Genomic DNA, 16875 nt, shown 5'->3' on the forward strand with positions numbered 1-16875 from the left:
GCGTCACAAAAGGCTGCAGCCTACTCTGACGGTACAGGGAGCAAGGCAGGAACGCACCTTAGATGAATGGCCGATCCATTTTGAAGCAGACTGATGCGCACACACATGTGCCAATTCAGAGTTACCATTTCACCTAACACACACATCTTAAGAGAACTACATTTTATGGTCGAAGCGTTTCTGAACACTTGACCATCAGATCTGTATGAGCTTGGTGACATTGCTATCCTGAAACCTGACATTGCTCTGTCAAGTTCGGCAGGTGTCCTACTCTGGAGTAGGACAGATTCTTATCCAAGTCAGACTCGCAATTCATATGAGTAATTCTTAGACGCCCTCTTCTAAAGTTTGGTCCTTTATTGTGCACAACACTAGCAGGATGGGCACAATGAAGGAATTCATTCATGCCAGAGTTGCAGGATGGAGGATATGAACTCTTTATTTATTTATTTAGTTGCATCCATATATTTCTGCCTAATTACAGACACATTGTGTTGCCATTGAGTGTGTGAATGGAGGATCTATTTTTTGAGGCCTTTATGACAAATGTGGTATTATGGAGAGATGAATTCCAGCCCTACAAGATCATGTGCGAGGAAAGAATTGCATGGTTTATATAATACTCTGGATATGTGACAATAATGACCTTATAATCTTATACAAAATAAGAAAACACTAGGTAACATCACCCATAAATGTGTATCTTGAACGAAGATAAAACCCAATTATAAATTGACCCAAATGGTTTTAATATCCTTGTCAGCCATTTTTAAATGGGCCTTGGCAGGAGCACATCTCTGCTGAAAAGCTTTGACTCTCGCTCTCTCGGCCTCTCACTCTATATATATATATAAATATAAAAAAAAATGCACTGAAGTTGACAAAGCAGATGGGGATTACAATCTGAGGTTCTCTTGGCTCAAAGAAGATGCTGGGTGAAAAGCGCTTGCCTTTCCAACCCACGTTAGTTCATTAACTGCAGTACGTGCCACTTTGAGAAACCACTTTATTCCCAAGCCAACAAATTAAAACAGGCTGTACATGGCCCGCTGGCCACCAAATGCAGAAATTCACAGATCCAAACAAATACCCTACTTGTTAAATCTAATTTCATAATTATAGTGTAAAAGTGCTAGACTTGCATTTAATCTCTGGCACTTAACCCTGACCTTTTATCCTCACACTTCCATGTACTGTCTTGCCAGATCTGCTCAACAGCAGTGAATGTATTTTCAGTGCGGCTTTGAAATTTTGTTTTTGTGCTTTTTTTTTTTTTTTTATTAAATTGGCTATGAAAAAATGGTAAAAAGGGAGACCAACACAAAGCATTTGACATTATTTAGATTCTCGAAAACCTTTTCACCAAAGGTTAATTCTAAAGCCTCGGGTAACTGAGTTCAATGCTAGTCGATAGGCATGGGCAGATAGAACTAATAAACTGAGAATGAGATTAGGCTGTCAGAGAGGTGTCTCAGGGGGTCTGTGTTCAGACCACCACGCTATCTAATTTATATTAATGACATTTTGATATAGCCAGAAAATTATTGTGAAGTTTAGAGTTGACACTAAAGCACGAGGGATGGCAAATTTTCAAGAAGCAGCAAGCCTATCAGGATCTTAAAGGAATACTCCGAGTAGTTTTAGTGATGGTCAAGAAAACTTGTTAGAATTCAAGTGCTCATTTACATTTGAGCACATTCAGTTTTTGTTCACAAGAGTGTTTTTCGTGATTTATTTTTAAAATATTGTAGTAAAAATGCATGTGTTTGGGACACTGTGAGCATACAGTGGGGTCACTGGTATGTGGATTATGTGTCATAGGTAACTTGAGATTTATGAACGGACATTTTTGATATTGTTTGCTGCTGTCCAGCATTGGTCACTTTAGACCCCAATTATATCAGAAACTTTGTTAGATTCTTTATGCATGAAAATGTGAAATTAAAACATGTTCTCGGCCATCACTACAAACTACTATACATGGAGTAAGTAAGATATAAAATAAATATAATTTGTGATGGATTATTCCTTTACATACTGGGCAAGCAGGTATTGCTATTAGCTATTGTAAGTGGTTCGATGTGGAGGGTTTGTGGCTAATTGAATTTCAGATTCCTTAAACGTAAAATGTTTTCAAAGAACTACCCAATGGTAGTTTTAAAATTTTGCACGAAATTTGTTGGCTGCATCCAAACATGACAAACAGCAGATCATTGTGGTGATATGAAGATAAGATTTGAAGATTGTCAGAGAAATACTGAATCATAATCCTTTGATTACGCAGTACACTTTTAGTCATTACACCATTAAATGTCACTAGGCCATCTTTCATACATTCCTACATGAGATATGTTGCTTGCATTTTCAGAATTTTCCAGCCATGAAGACCCTGTCACTTGTCTGCGTCGATTTTAAGGAACAGGAGAAGTGAGCTGCTGTGACTGAGGTTTGCACAAGATGATGCACAATCATGGAGACGAGCATGGGATGGAGTGGAGGCAGAAGCAGACTGTTAACATATAATGAGAAATACCGTTACATTCTGGGACTGTAAGGGACAGTGCTTGCTTTGTACAGTAATGAATAAACAATGTCATTACTACCGTATTAATAAATAAAAAAAATTTGTGAATTAAATCAATAACTGCACAACCAACATTATATCTTCCTTATATGGCAATACTCAGCCATCCAACCCCACCCACATCTGACCCCGCCCCAGCCCATGTCCTGTAGCGAGGTTTACTTGCTTCAGAGCACACAACTGTATGCATTTCATTCTTTTGCCATTGAGGGCATCTACCGGATGTGTACAAGAAAGAAATATAAAGACATACATCAGCGTTTCTCAACCTTTAAGTATTTGCAACCCTAATGTTTTTTTGAAAGGAGCCCACTAATACCAATTTGTTCTTTTTTAATTAATGATATATCATAGATGCATATTTTATTATACCTACTTAACTTTTATTCAACATTTATCTAACTCTGTTTTTCTAGTATCAGAATGTAGTTTAAGTTAATTTGTTTTGGTTTCAATAGATGTGTTTTTCATATTTTCGATTCTTGTTTTCTTTTTTTCACATCTTCACGCCCCCCTTTTTGTTACTTCACGCCACAGTTTGAGAACCACTGACATACAAATTGAAGTTAATTGCTTTGCAAGAAAAATTGAAACTATAAACTAATTTGTAGTTGAAGCTGCATGGAATGCTGCTCTGTTTTAAGATAAAAAGAGTTCTCAAATTCGCCAATGCTTTTCAATCGGAGATTTTGAAATGTCAGAAATGTGAACAGTGCACTGTATTTAGGGATCTCTAAACAAAAACTTAACAGTTCTGAGAAATTTCCGAGTTGTTTCATGAGATAGACAAACAGACACGGTGATCGGAGTAGATGCGAATGCACCTAAAATAGAGTCGACTGGACAGCATTTGTAAAATAACCGTTGTACATGGTGTGTTTGCCAGTTTGTGCGTGTTACAGTTTCAACATGCACTGTTCAACCGCGTTTGTGTGTCCCAACCTGCTGGGCCTGAAATAAACCCACTTACATACAGCTACGAGGGCAGCAAAGATGGAAGCTGGTCAGACCATCTTCTTAAATGAATGTTTCGAAATTAATTTTTACCAATATATTACTTCTGCCTTCTCGAATTCAAAATGTTTCCTGGAGTTATCATATTTTTTAAAAGGGCCCAGCATAGTCAATAAATATAACCAACTACACAGCGAAAACACATTAAATCAGACAAATAAGAGGAGAACATTTAGTCTCATCAGATTCATTTGGTTGCCTAATAGCAAATGTGTCCCAATACCTCATCTAGATACTTTTAAAAGTTATTGCATCATGGGTTCCACAATGGCATTTCTTTCAGATTCCTACAATATTTTGTGTGAAGAACTGCTTTCAATAAGCCATCTTGATTGCACGTTCTCTTATTTTCCACCAAAGTGTTTGATTAGCGTTATCAATTCCTTTGATAACGTCGAACCCCTGAATTGGCCCTGCATAGTCTTGTCTGTTTAAGGCTGAAGAAGACTATAATCCCTTAGCCGGTCAGAGTAGGGCATTCCCTTTTGATTTATGATTGGAATAATTGGGCAAATAAAGCCATCACGCTTGATCTGGGACATCATGGATCAGGCTATATTGTAAACACAACTTTATTAATGCATTAAAATTTGATCCACATACTGCACATCTTTAAGGAAAACATGACGACTCTTCTGGAGAAGTGCTACTTGAAACACAAAGCAAAGCAGGGAAGAACCAAAGAAGAAAAAAACTTGAAAACATATGAAACGAAGGTACTTTCCAACCAGTAATGAGTTAAATACTTCCAAAAAAATAAATAGATAGCAAGAATTAAATTACTCACGCAGTTCATCGAAATGTGTCTCGATTCCATCTGGGCCAGGAACAGAGCAGATAAGCCGAGCTTTTAAGAAAGTACTCCATTTATTCACCAGACAGCAGTGACCGCCATCATCATTCTGTGGGAAACAAATGACCGATCAACTAATTTATCTTACTGAACTATTGAACTGAAAGAGACATGTTAATAGAACATCCGGTACAAAAACAGAAGAGAGAAGTACGTAAAGATGAAGGTAAAAGCCTAAAGCTATGAAAAAATTAACACACGCTATAAGGCGGTAGCCTCATTGATGTCCTCTGTATTTCCATTTATTTGTGACCCTTGGAGATGACGCTAGTAACAGCCAGTTCTGCCTAATACTACTACCCTCATTAAACCAGAATATACCAGTCTAATGCAGTGAGCTCAAGCAATGGAACTGTTTGATGGTAGCTTTACTGGTTCAGCCACGACTGAAGAAATGAACCGTCTCACCACTTTGTGTGTTCACAACTTATGGGGACCTCTCCAGCATCCCCTATGCAAACGCCACAAAGACATAATGCTTTTTCTACAAAAGGAAATCCATGCACTAGAAAGACAGGTAGATAACCCCAGAAGGTAATTTGGCATTGTACAGAAGTATATACCGTATTTACTCGTGTACCACGCACCCTTGTGTAAGACGTGCACCCTAATTTTTACAAAGAAAATCATGAAAAAAAATTGCCCAGTGTATGACGCTTGTTGTGATTGTTTAGGAAGAGTTTAGGGCACGTTTTCTTCTAAATGCCCTTCTGTTTTTGTTGCATGACGAAAGAACGAGCGAGACAGAGAGAGAGAGTGCGAACGCGAGAGAGAGAGAGAGAGAGAACACGAGCGAACGAGAGAGAGAGAGAGAGTGCGAACGCGAGCGAGCGAGAGAGAGAGAACAAGTAAGAGTGAGAGTGCGAGCGAGAGAGAAAACGCGGGTGAACAAGTAAGAGAGAGAGAACGCGAGCAAACGAGCAAGAGAGAGAGAGAGCGCGAGCGAGCGAACACGAGAGAGAGAGAGAGAGAGAAAACGCGGGCGAACAAGTAAGAGAGACAGAGAGAGAACGCGAGCGAACGAGTAAGAGAGAGAGAGAGAGTGTGCAAGCGAGCGAACGCAAGAGAGAGAGAGAACGCGAGCGAACGAGCAAGAGAGAGAGAGAGAGAGCGCGAGCGAACACGAGAGAGAGAGAGAGAGAGAAAACGCGGGCGAACAAGTAAGAGAGACAGAGAGAGAATGTGAGCGAACGAGTAAGAGAGAGAGAGAGAGTGTGCAAGCGAGCGAACGCAAGAGAGAGAGAGAGAACGCGAGCGAACGAGTAAGAGAGAGAGAGAGAGAGCGTGAGCAATCAAGTAAGAGAGAGAGAGAGAGCGTGAGCGAACGAGTAAGAGAGAGAGCACGAGTGAACGAGCAAGAGAGAGAGAGTGAACAAAAGAGCCCAAGCAGAAGAAGTAAACATTACAGGAAACAATTTCTTCGTGTATGACGCACACCTGAATTTCTAATGCTAATTTTCAGGAAAAAATGTGCGCGTGGTACACGGGTAAATACGGTATATTATAATATGACAAGCAACAACCTCCTCTCAAATATGTACCAGAATTAATAAAATGAAAGGAAACTAAAAAGAAAGAAAAACTCTTGACGTGGCTAATGATAAAAAGAGCAGTCAAAGTCCCAGTGAGGCACTCTAAAGCCATATTGCTGTAGGTTTGAAAGGAGACCCTGTTGTGTTTCTTGGCGTTTCGGCTGAAAGTCCACAGTGAGGAAGTGCAGCGTTGTTCATAATGGCCATCACTTTTGTCTTCACTTGTCAAGAGTGCATCCCATAACTGAGACTGCCTGCTTTCATCTCTTTCTCGATTGGGTTGGCCTTTCTTGAATTGATAGTACCATCTGAGCAGACGACAGAGCAGAATATCACATTGGTCGTGATGTGGAGGATGTCACTACCCACATTGAAGGAACACAGTGTCCTAAGATATAAAGAGTCTGCTCTGTCCTTTCCTCTATAGTCCCCTTGTGTTACTAGACCACTCCAGTCTGTCTTTTGATGTGAAGCCCTTGTACTTGTAGCAGTGCACCATCTCCACACTGCCTCAACAAAACAACAAACAAGGACTCAAGCTCAATCAGGAAACTGGAAGTGACACATCGTACAGAATGCAAATACAATGTAGAGTGACAGATCTGTGGGTTTAGGATTGAAGAATGAGCTTCAGAGAAGAAGCGGTTCTTTAAAAACTCAGGTTGAAAAGGTTGGGGTCTTCACCCAAATTCCTCAAATATGCAGCACTGGGAGGTGGGAGAACAAGAGCCTAAATAAACTGAAACCTCACTGTCAGTTGAAGGTAATCTAAATATATGGAGCACCGCTCAGAGTAGTTCTCCTTGTCCCACCAAACTCATTCTCCCAGAGCAAGCCTGTAAAACTGGCAGGTCTCCAAAATCAACATACAGATGACCTCGGCAGAGGTGAACTGATTCATGATGATCTTTTATTTCAGACATTTCCGGCAGTAAACCTGAGGTGGTGAGGGAAGGAGGTGAAGGTTGGTTGGCGTAGAAACGTTTGTAAACCGTAAGGAATTCTGCTGCTCCTGTCAGCATACGAAAGTCACAGTCATTGTTAAGTAATTTTATGGGCATGCGTCACTGAGCAACCTCATTATGTCACCAGCTCCAGATTGGTGTCCTAGAATAGGAAATTAAATCCTCAAGAGTTGGTGGTCCCTGTCTGGTGACATTTACATTGAGATACCACTGCATTTAGCATAAAAGCCCACCCTGTGCAGCACTGATTTGTAATCGGGATGCTTTGGCTATTCTGCTATGTGAAGAATCCTCTAAAGAATGCAGGCTTTCTCTTTGAGGCAACCTGTCACCTTGTCTATGGATAGTAATGGTAACTGATACTAAGAGCCTATTAAAGATATTAGGAAACATGCAAAAGCCCAACTCAAGGAGACCCGCGCAGACCTAATCCTGGGAATAAAAGCACTATGGGATGATATAGTTATTGACGGCACCATACACTTTAGATCATTTTGTTTATGGTATATTGCGCCTTTCACAGCGAACATCACTACCCATTAAGAATAAATCATTTCATAAATGGATTAACTCTTTGAGGGCTGAATATTTTTTCAAAAAACAGTTTCTGAAAAACAATGGTTTCACACAGAAATCATGCTAAAACGTCTGTTGCACATCAGAAGAAGACAAGAATGTGTGGCAGGCTTGCTGCCAAGCTGTCTTCACATAACTGAGGCAGCAGGAGCAGCGGTCACGGTCACAGTGCATTGTAATCTAGTTTCTACCTCTTATCATTGTTAAGTGGCACTCCTCACTGGCAAACATTACCGTAGGTGTATCAGCTACATGAACCCGTTCAGCACCGTGATTAGCTGGGGGACCAGTTAACTGAAACTGGAACCTCACATTCGTTTTCGATCACTTGTATCAAAATCGGAGTCCAATAAGTCATAGTCCAGTTCAGAGATAATAGGCAAAACGTCATCCAAGCAGTAGTTTGTTTCATGCAATCACTTTGATCTCTCGCCAGATGTCAGTGCCATTTTTGCCGTTGTTGACACCACGCGAGCACAGGAAATCTCGGTCAAACCAATGAAGCTAACTTTCCTTCTAGCAACGAGAGTCCAACTAAAACATAATGGTTGGTTTTGTCACAGTTTACAGTCAATTACCATTGTCAACTCCTCCTTTTGACAAAAGTCGACATCAGCCCTGAAAGAGTTAAGGAATGAAGGAAGGCATGACAGAAACTGAAATAGCTGGAAAATATACAATACACACCGATATTACAATAAAAGCAAGGATTAAATCTCAACTTTACTGCACGTAGATCAATAGTATGTAATATTAGCAAGGAGACTCTCAAATTACAGGCATGGGCATCCACGGTGGGGTAAGAGGTGCCACGTGACACCAAGAGAAAGCCAAGTTATATTTTTTTTCCCCAATATTCCTATCTTTCAGTTTATGGATTTGGAATTTGATGGTATTTTCTGGTTTTAATTTGCATTGTGGGGTTTTACTACTTAACTGCCTTCCGGTTTTTCACTATTTATAATCTCTTTATCTGAAAATTGGCTATTGTAATGGCACCCAAAGTTCACTATCCACATCAGTAACTCCAAAGTGTGCATGAAGAATCGTTTAAATCGGATGCCAGTCCATAAAAGATGACGAGCGCGTCACAGGCTCAGTTGTTCATAAGGCTATATTTGGTGCTTTTGTTGTCTCAACGTGTTATGCCTTCGGTTTATTTTGCTATTATTTTTGCCCCATTTTTAAATGAAAATATTTACAAAGAAAGTGAGAGGAAGAAGAGTACTACCCCTCCACCATTCCTTCCTCTTGCCACCCAAACACAGTTCAATTCTTTAGTCGGTAAGTAACCAGTCTTTTTAAAACTGCCTTATTTCATTTTGCTAAGCGTTGCATACATTCATTATGTGTTTTCATTGTTTATTATTTTCACAGTATATGGCCACCCCAGCGAAGAAGGAAATAAAATTATTATCCGAAACTCGAGTCTAATGCGTGTTTAACAAGTAGGTTTTTGGTGTTTTAGATGCTTTATCTTATGCAGAAATAGATGTTGGACTAAAATACAGGTGCTTAAAAGTGTCTCTGTCTTATTAATGGATGTCAGAAGGCCTGGGATGCATTATGATTTTTTCCAAGTAAAATTGCTGGAATATATGTATCTGCTATCCAAACATTCATACATTCAGTAACAGATAATGATCGTGCATATTTTCAATTTTCCTTCTAGTTCTATTGGTCCATATGAATTTTCGTTAATTTTGTGGTTCACAGGAAATTTTACACCCCCACCTCCCCAGCAATATTTTCTACAGACACCCATATAGGTATCAACATGTATTTATTTATTTACATGAACATCAGGGTCAACCACAATTTCTTCAACATTTTAATACACTAACTATTTAACGAATTATTCAATGCCACCCTATGAGTCAGTCTATATTTACAGGGTGGTGCAGGGAAATGGGAATTTTGGAACTAAGCGTTGGGGACCCTGGGGTGTCGGTAGTTATTTGGGACCAGTGCAAACTCACTTAGAACCCCTTGCCATTAGTTATAATGGAGCAGTGGAGTTGTGCGCAATGCGCATTCGTTGTGAAAGCCTTTTATAAGAATGGTGATAGCGTGTCTGCTGCGCAAAGGGAATTTCAGCGCCATTACCAGTTAGGACATCATGACTGTGTCCCGTCTACTCATGCACTTACAACATGGGTGCGTAATTTTGAAGAAACGGGTTCAGCCATAAAGAAGAAGTCCCCAGGTTGAGCCACTTCACATACCACCCGACAATCGATGGCAGCTATTATATGATTGTTTAGAATGAACGTCATTTCACGCAACGGCGACATACCGTGGCCTCTGAGATCAGTAGATCTCACTGTTTGTGATTTTTTTCTATGGGGACATCTTAAAAACCAAGTGTGCCGCACACGTCCTGCAACCATTGCTAAACTAAAATGGAGGATTGAAGAGGAAATCGCTGGCATTCCTCTTGACATGTTATGTCGAGCAATGCACAATTTCCACAACAATGACTGACAAAATATATTTGAAATGAATAAGGATGCAGGCCAGAGGACAGAGCCTGGAAGAGTGGAGAGGGTACAGGATCTGGGGAGCTGTTGCCTGGATAGTAAGAGACAGCGACCTGTGTGATGACAGCTACAGAGTGAATAGCAATTAAAGAGAGTGAATGTCTGAAGGGAGATAGCTCTGAAGGAGTGGCCCACAAAGCTGCATTTAATGGCACATGCAGTTGGTTACAGCATGGATTCATAATTTTGAAGAAACAGGTTAAGCCTTAAAAAAGAAGTCCCCAGGAGAAGCCTCTTCACATACCGCCCGACAATCAATGGCAGCTATTCAACGATTGTTTGGAAGGTGCATCATTTCACGCAACGGTGACATTCCATGTGATTTTTTTTCTGTGGGGACATCTTAAAAGCCAAGTGTACCATACACGTCCTGTAACCATTGCTGAACTAAAATGGAGGATGGAGGAGGAAATCGCTGGCATTCTCCTTGACATGTTATGTCGAGCAATACAGAATTTTCACAACAGGCTGTCAGAATGTGTACAGAGAAATGGACAGCACCTTCATGATGTTTTCTTCAGAACATAAAATGAATGTTGAATGAATATTGATCATTAACTGCATATCCTGTACAGTACATTTGATCATTAAATGTATTTTGTAATGTGTTTATTTATTCATTGAACATCAGTTGAACATTTCCTGTTTCCCTGCACCACCCTGTATAAAATGCTAAGCGTTGTGTCTGTCTGTCACACATTCACTCGTGTACTACTAAGGCTACAGTCTTAATCTTAGTCTCAATTGAAAGTTTATGACAGGGTACTTGCTGAATGACCTGTTTTCGTCAAAATGTTTCTAATGTTTTAATTTGTTTTGACTGCTGATGGAGGTGTGTATGCACTGGAACAGAAGAATGAAAGATATTTTACAATACATTTTTACATGTTTTATCATTTTGTATTTTCACAGCACACTTACCAGACAAATTCGTCCAATCCTGGAATGAGCCACCGGACTCTGACCTGCATCCGAAGACTTTTCTCGGAAGAAAAAATAGAGTTTGTCATCATTCCTCTCTGCGCTGTCTGGGATCAACTGAGCATGAACAAACTGTGGATCTGTGAGGAACAAAACACAGACTTTAGGAGACGTGCATGTCCAAAGGTGGCAGGTGTGATGCTAGCAAGAATCCTGGATGATTTGCTATATGGTGTTTCATTTCCATAAACAAAATGAGGAAGTGGTCAGGTGAAAGCAAGTAGTAATATTTTGGGTTAACTAATAACTAATACACCACTGTGCTACTGTATATCTCTATATAATAATTTTTCTGGACCTCTTTTTTCAATTCAGAGTCCTTTAGATTCACGGGATAGAGATCTTTCTCTTCTCAGTGTCTGTGATGACACCTGGTCAGTCTTGGAGTGGATGCCACATCACATGTTTTCAGGGGCTTTTTATCCAAACGAAATTGTCATCACTTGACTACAAACATGTTCCCTTCAAAAATGGAGGTGACCTAGAACATTTGGAATTTGGACTTAAAAACATGCACTGTCTAACACACGAGTCCAGGGAACTTTTTACAAGCACTGAACATGTACAACCTCAGAGGAAGGGAAAAGGTGTGACACAATTATTAGCATTTCTTACCACCTTGTTCATAGAGTGGAGGAAGACAGAGATTGATGTACCCTAATGTCACTTCCACCCATTCCCCAGGGTTACCGACTGTTGCAGTCTGACTGGTATTTAAGAAACCGCTCCCACTGGAAGTCGATGTTCATTCATGGACTAGCTTTGACAAGGCGATGGGAGCTCTCATTACCAAGTAATCAAATTTATGTTACGGACCAATGCACCATGGGACTTAAGGTCATTTTGAATTATCTTTTGACTCAACAATCTCTACATAGACAGATAGATAGATAGATAGATAGATAGATAGATAGATAGATAGATAGATAGATAGATAGATAGATAGATAGATAGATAGATATGAAAGGCACTATATAATAGATACTGTAGATAGAAATTTGTAGTATAGTAGGTAGAAATAGATAGACACCAATGCCAACTTCTGTGGAATCGTAATTATATTTACATTTATGTCAATTTTATGAGATAAAACATAATATACTGTATCTTGTCTGTATTACTCTCTGTATTGTACTGTTTAGAATTAAATATGGATAAAAGCACGTCTACATATCTCTGCTTTCCATTTTTATTTGCACTTCACATCCTGGCCCAACTCTTTTGGAAATGGTATTGGCTTTCAGTAAATCTTCCCACCAGTCTCTTGCAAGAATTCCATGGTGCCAGCATCATATATTGGTTACGTATTCCATAAAACAACATCATGTAAATTCAACTGTAAATCAAAAGCCATCAATCCATTTTCTAATCTGCTTCTCCAGTTCAGGGTTCCAGGAAACTGGTCCCAGTGCCAAGAGTAATGTGCAAAAGCTGTGAAACTGAACCTCACCATGGTGACAGTCCATCACATGGCACAGTCACTCAATTTAGAGTTAGCAATTAATCTAACCTTAATGTCATTAAGGTATGGGCGAAAAACCCACACTAACACTAGGAGAACATGGAAAACTCCACGCTGGACTGGGATTTGAATATTGTGCATCCATGCTTTCACAGCCTCTGGTTCTTCAGGGATTTAAGGCTTTAACCATGCACTGCTGTGAAATTCAACTTACATGTTCATTTATATTCACTGCCGTTGGGGATGCCCCCACAACCCTCACAAAGTAGTCTCCCTCATCAGGTCTACAAAGAGCCAATGGAGACTTTCATAGGAAGTGAATAAATCAGACCTACATGCAGGCTGTATGTAGTTGTTCAATTAACTAGCCTATTGTTGAAATAATTCTATGGCAGTAGTACTGAGAGGACTACAATTCCCATCATTCTGCAGGAGTACACAGGAGCCAATGTGATAGATAGATAGATAGATAGATAGATAGATAGATAGATAGATAGATAGATAGATAGATAGATAGATAGATAGATAGATAGATAGATAGATAGATATTATCTATCTATCTATCTATCTATCTATCTATCTAACTTGTTTAATCCAATTCAGAGTCATGCACAACATAAACCTTCCCTGTTGGCACTGAGCTGAAGGGCCAGGTGCAAGTCTCTCAAAGGGCACACGCTCAGACATACACGCCCATCCTGGCCACACCTGTCAGTGTGATATGGGACAAAATCTGGATGACTTTGAGAAAAGCTGTGGCCTTCAAAACTAGTTTTCTGGAACTCTGACTTTACAATTTTACACGTTTAACGTTATTTTATTTTTTAAAAGGTTATTCGAACTCCTAATTGTGGTAATATAAGTTGGCAGTGATACAGAGAACATTAAGATAAGACTACACTAATTATTCAGATCACAGGTTATTAAGTTAGGGGTTTCAGATTTGCTGTTTGAATTTGGGTAATGTAGACTCGTGTTTCCCAATAGTACTCAATGCGAATAGGTCTCTCATGTTTTGCGGAGTGTCTTACGATGGCTCATGGCGGCGATTATGGGGTCTCAAAGAAGGCAAAATTGGGTTGCAAGGAAAAAAAGTTTAAGAACCAGTAATTTAGATAAAAGGTATGAATAAGAATATTTGTGAGAAAATGAATGTAGCATTAATTATAAATTACAGTACTCTTAAATAAAGACTGAACGGATTAAAAAGTGAGAAATGTGCTATTTGGCATTTACGTTTTAAGGATAAATAGACTGCCTTAAAATGAAAGATAATCATAGGTTAGAGTTTTTTTTTTCTTTTAAATTACAGTGGAACAAAGCACTATTCATATGTAACAAGTAAATGGAATTTGAAGACTTTTTTTTGTTTGGAGACAGGCAAGAACTGTTATATAAAGGTAATGATGCAACCTTTAAAATATGCTGCATTTTAGAAAAACAGTGTGTGACCCAAAGGTACACCAAGACACAGACGGGGAAAAAAAGAAGAAGAAGTGATCTGTTGGTCAGGCAGGGTGAGATAACACACGGCCAAGTAACCTTGAATGTCTTTTCCGAGACGGCATTAGGCTGTGTTCCCAGTGCGGATTAATTAATGGCTCACTGGTTGGCTTAGGCGCCATGAGTGTTGAGAGGCCAAGGGTTTGATCTGCGGCCAGGGCTCACTCAAACAGGATACCAGAGAAACATGGAGCATCCACCTGTCTACACGACTGAAAAGCTAGGATTGATTAGATAAAACTCGGAATGAAGAAGTGCTGTGCAGCTTCAACACTTGGACTGAATTTTAACAGAAACCCCAAAAAAGCACCAAATTTGAAATGAATGCCCACATATTATGCTTCTACAGCATTCCTCTATTAACACAAAAATTTTTAGACGGACATTAAAGTGTTAAGTCAGCCAAATAACTCTTCAGTTGACTGATTTAATGCCTTTGACAATTTAAAAGAACACTGGGATATGCTGTGCAGTATTTTACTTAAGTGTAAAAGGTAATCAGTGACTCGAATTACAAACCCAGTGACCTGAACGCTCTACTAGATTTTAAAATAAGAGACGCTTCTCTTCCTCCGAGGCCAGCTCTGGCATTGTTGATCCCACATCCCAAATCCACCTTGAAAATTCATGTTTAGAGCATAAGGAGCTTTCCTGATAACACCAATGTATGTATCAGGGTCACAAGGAGGCAGGGGTGAACAATGCCAGTCCATTGCAGGGCACACTCAAACACACTCACACTCAGTTAAGGGCCATTATAAAGATTCCAGAGTACTGTGGCGGACGCCTGAGGATCCTGCCCATCCAGGACCCCTGGAAGGACTAGGAGAGGAACAATACCTCTCCCAGGACACAAGAGAGCAGCCGTCCTAGTCTTCATTGAGGCCACAGGATCAGAGCTTAGAAGCTCAACCCTGTTGGGGCCCATGGCCGCCGCTAGGGGGCACCGTGATGATTACAGAGCCTTGGACTGCAGCACTTCTGCCACACCTGGAGCACATCCGGGGCATTATAAAAGGGACCACCTCACTCCATTAGTTGAGCCGGAGTCGGGAGGAAGAGGACGGAGCTTGCAAGGTAGCAGAAGAATTGAGAGAGAGAGAGTAAAAAGAAGAAGGGACTATGAGTAATTTGTGTCTGTTTTGGGCACTGTGTGGTGTTGTAAAGATGGAAAGGATATTAAACGTGTGCATTTTTGGACATCTGTGGTCTGTCTGTCTGTGTTCAAGGGCTGAACCCACATAGGATGGACTTTTTTTGTGTGTGGAAAACCTTTGCAGATTTGAGAACATGCACAGTCTATGCAGGCTAGGATACCAACTCAGGACTCTTTTCCTAGCCAGCCAAGATTTAAAACACAGGGGGGTTCTTCAGAGTTTCCATGCCCTTTATTAACCCATTGCACCCCAGTCTGAGGGTCAATTTGGGGGTGACAATATCCATAATTTTTAAAAACATGTCACAGTGTTTCACCCCACAATGGACTGGCGCCCTCTCTAGGGTGTGTTCCTGCCTTGCACCCTATGCTAGTTGGGATGGGCCCCAGCCCTCCCGTGTGACCCTGGTCTGGATTCAATGGATTAGAAAATGACATGACATATTACAATGTTATAACCCACTTAATGATTGTTATTGGGTTTGTCAGAAGGTATTCTCAAATACAAATTCAGATGGAGGTCACTGTTAGTGGAATTTCATTTAATGTTAAACTGTGTGATCCTCAAAATGAGGTGCTTCTGCCATGCGTGCTCTGTACCAACTAGAGCTACAGTGCCGGTCTGTGGAAGGAAGTGTCTGTTGTCAGCTGGTTCATGGTGTGCAATTACCTTAATCCATGTAATGAAATAGTAATTTTATCTAATGACATTTGTAGCACTCACGGAAATGCTAAGATTCACAACATGCAAAGATGGTGATTTGATTATTTTATTGTTAGGACCCCAAGAACACATCCAGCCTCAACTGGCACGGACACACTCACACACAGTGACACTGATTAGTGACTCAATGAATTGATAAATAAAGAATATATCACTCAAATAATGAAGAGAAAAAAAACAATATTGCACAAAAATGCATACACAATAACTCTCGCCATTTCCCTGACGGTGATAATTATTTACATACACTACTCAGTAAACAACACTAACAACCCAGTCCAACACAGTCCAGTACAGCTGAAGTAGATGATGATAGAGTGTGGAATGAAAATCCCAGTGAACAGACCTCTGAAGGAAATGTAGAGTTTTGTCCTACCAATTCCCCGTAACATCATGAAGATTTGACGTGATTGGTTGTGTACCCCAGATGAAGACACAGCCAATCAAGACGAAACCACACGGACAAGCAGGCACAGGACAGCACATACATCCAGGAGAAACTCTAATCCACGGTAGCTGAAGTTATGTGTGTGATGCGTAAACACAATTACAAACTGTTGACCGTGATCCCCTCACCATCTTTTTTTGACTCCATTTTAAAGAGCCAACTTAAATAAGCTTCTTCCCAGCAACCCCTGCATCCTCTGAATCTACCCAATAACGTAATACTGCTGGGGCTGCTGGGAGTTGCAGGCAATTTTAAGTGGTGTTGCTACAACATTCAATTAACCAACTCTGAAATTTCAACTGAATGTTTCTCTGCTGTTGTGCTGAGTGTCGTGAAAAAATAAAGTTTGTAATATTTATGTTTCCACAAATGTTTTTCCAAGTGAATTTTATTTTTTTATACATACATAATTTAATTAGTTTCTTTTTCAAGATGAGATTAAAAGGTTAATTTTACTACCACCTTGATTTTCGTTATTAACGTGACCATAGGTGGCTGGAGTGGGTGGTCACAGCTCATCATCCCTCACTTTCCACA

At 40.1% G+C, this 16875-nt stretch overlaps 1 protein-coding gene across 1 annotated transcript in view; it reads right to left on the reverse strand.

Moving 5' to 3' along the window:
- The window catches only part of sema3fb (sema domain, immunoglobulin domain (Ig), short basic domain, secreted, (semaphorin) 3Fb), a 360044-nt gene that overhangs the window by 65794 nt on the left and 277375 nt on the right, over window positions 1-16875 (reverse strand). The window contains 2 exon segments of the mRNA XM_028825108.2: window positions 4386-4500; window positions 10986-11125. Of these exon segments, the coding sequence (XP_028680941.2) occupies window positions 4386-4500; window positions 10986-11125 (255 nt within the window).

The sequence above is a fragment of the Erpetoichthys calabaricus genome, chromosome 18 (genome assembly GCF_900747795.2).
Source record: "Erpetoichthys calabaricus chromosome 18, fErpCal1.3, whole genome shotgun sequence".
Lineage (NCBI taxonomy): Eukaryota > Metazoa > Chordata > Cladistia > Polypteriformes > Polypteridae > Erpetoichthys > Erpetoichthys calabaricus.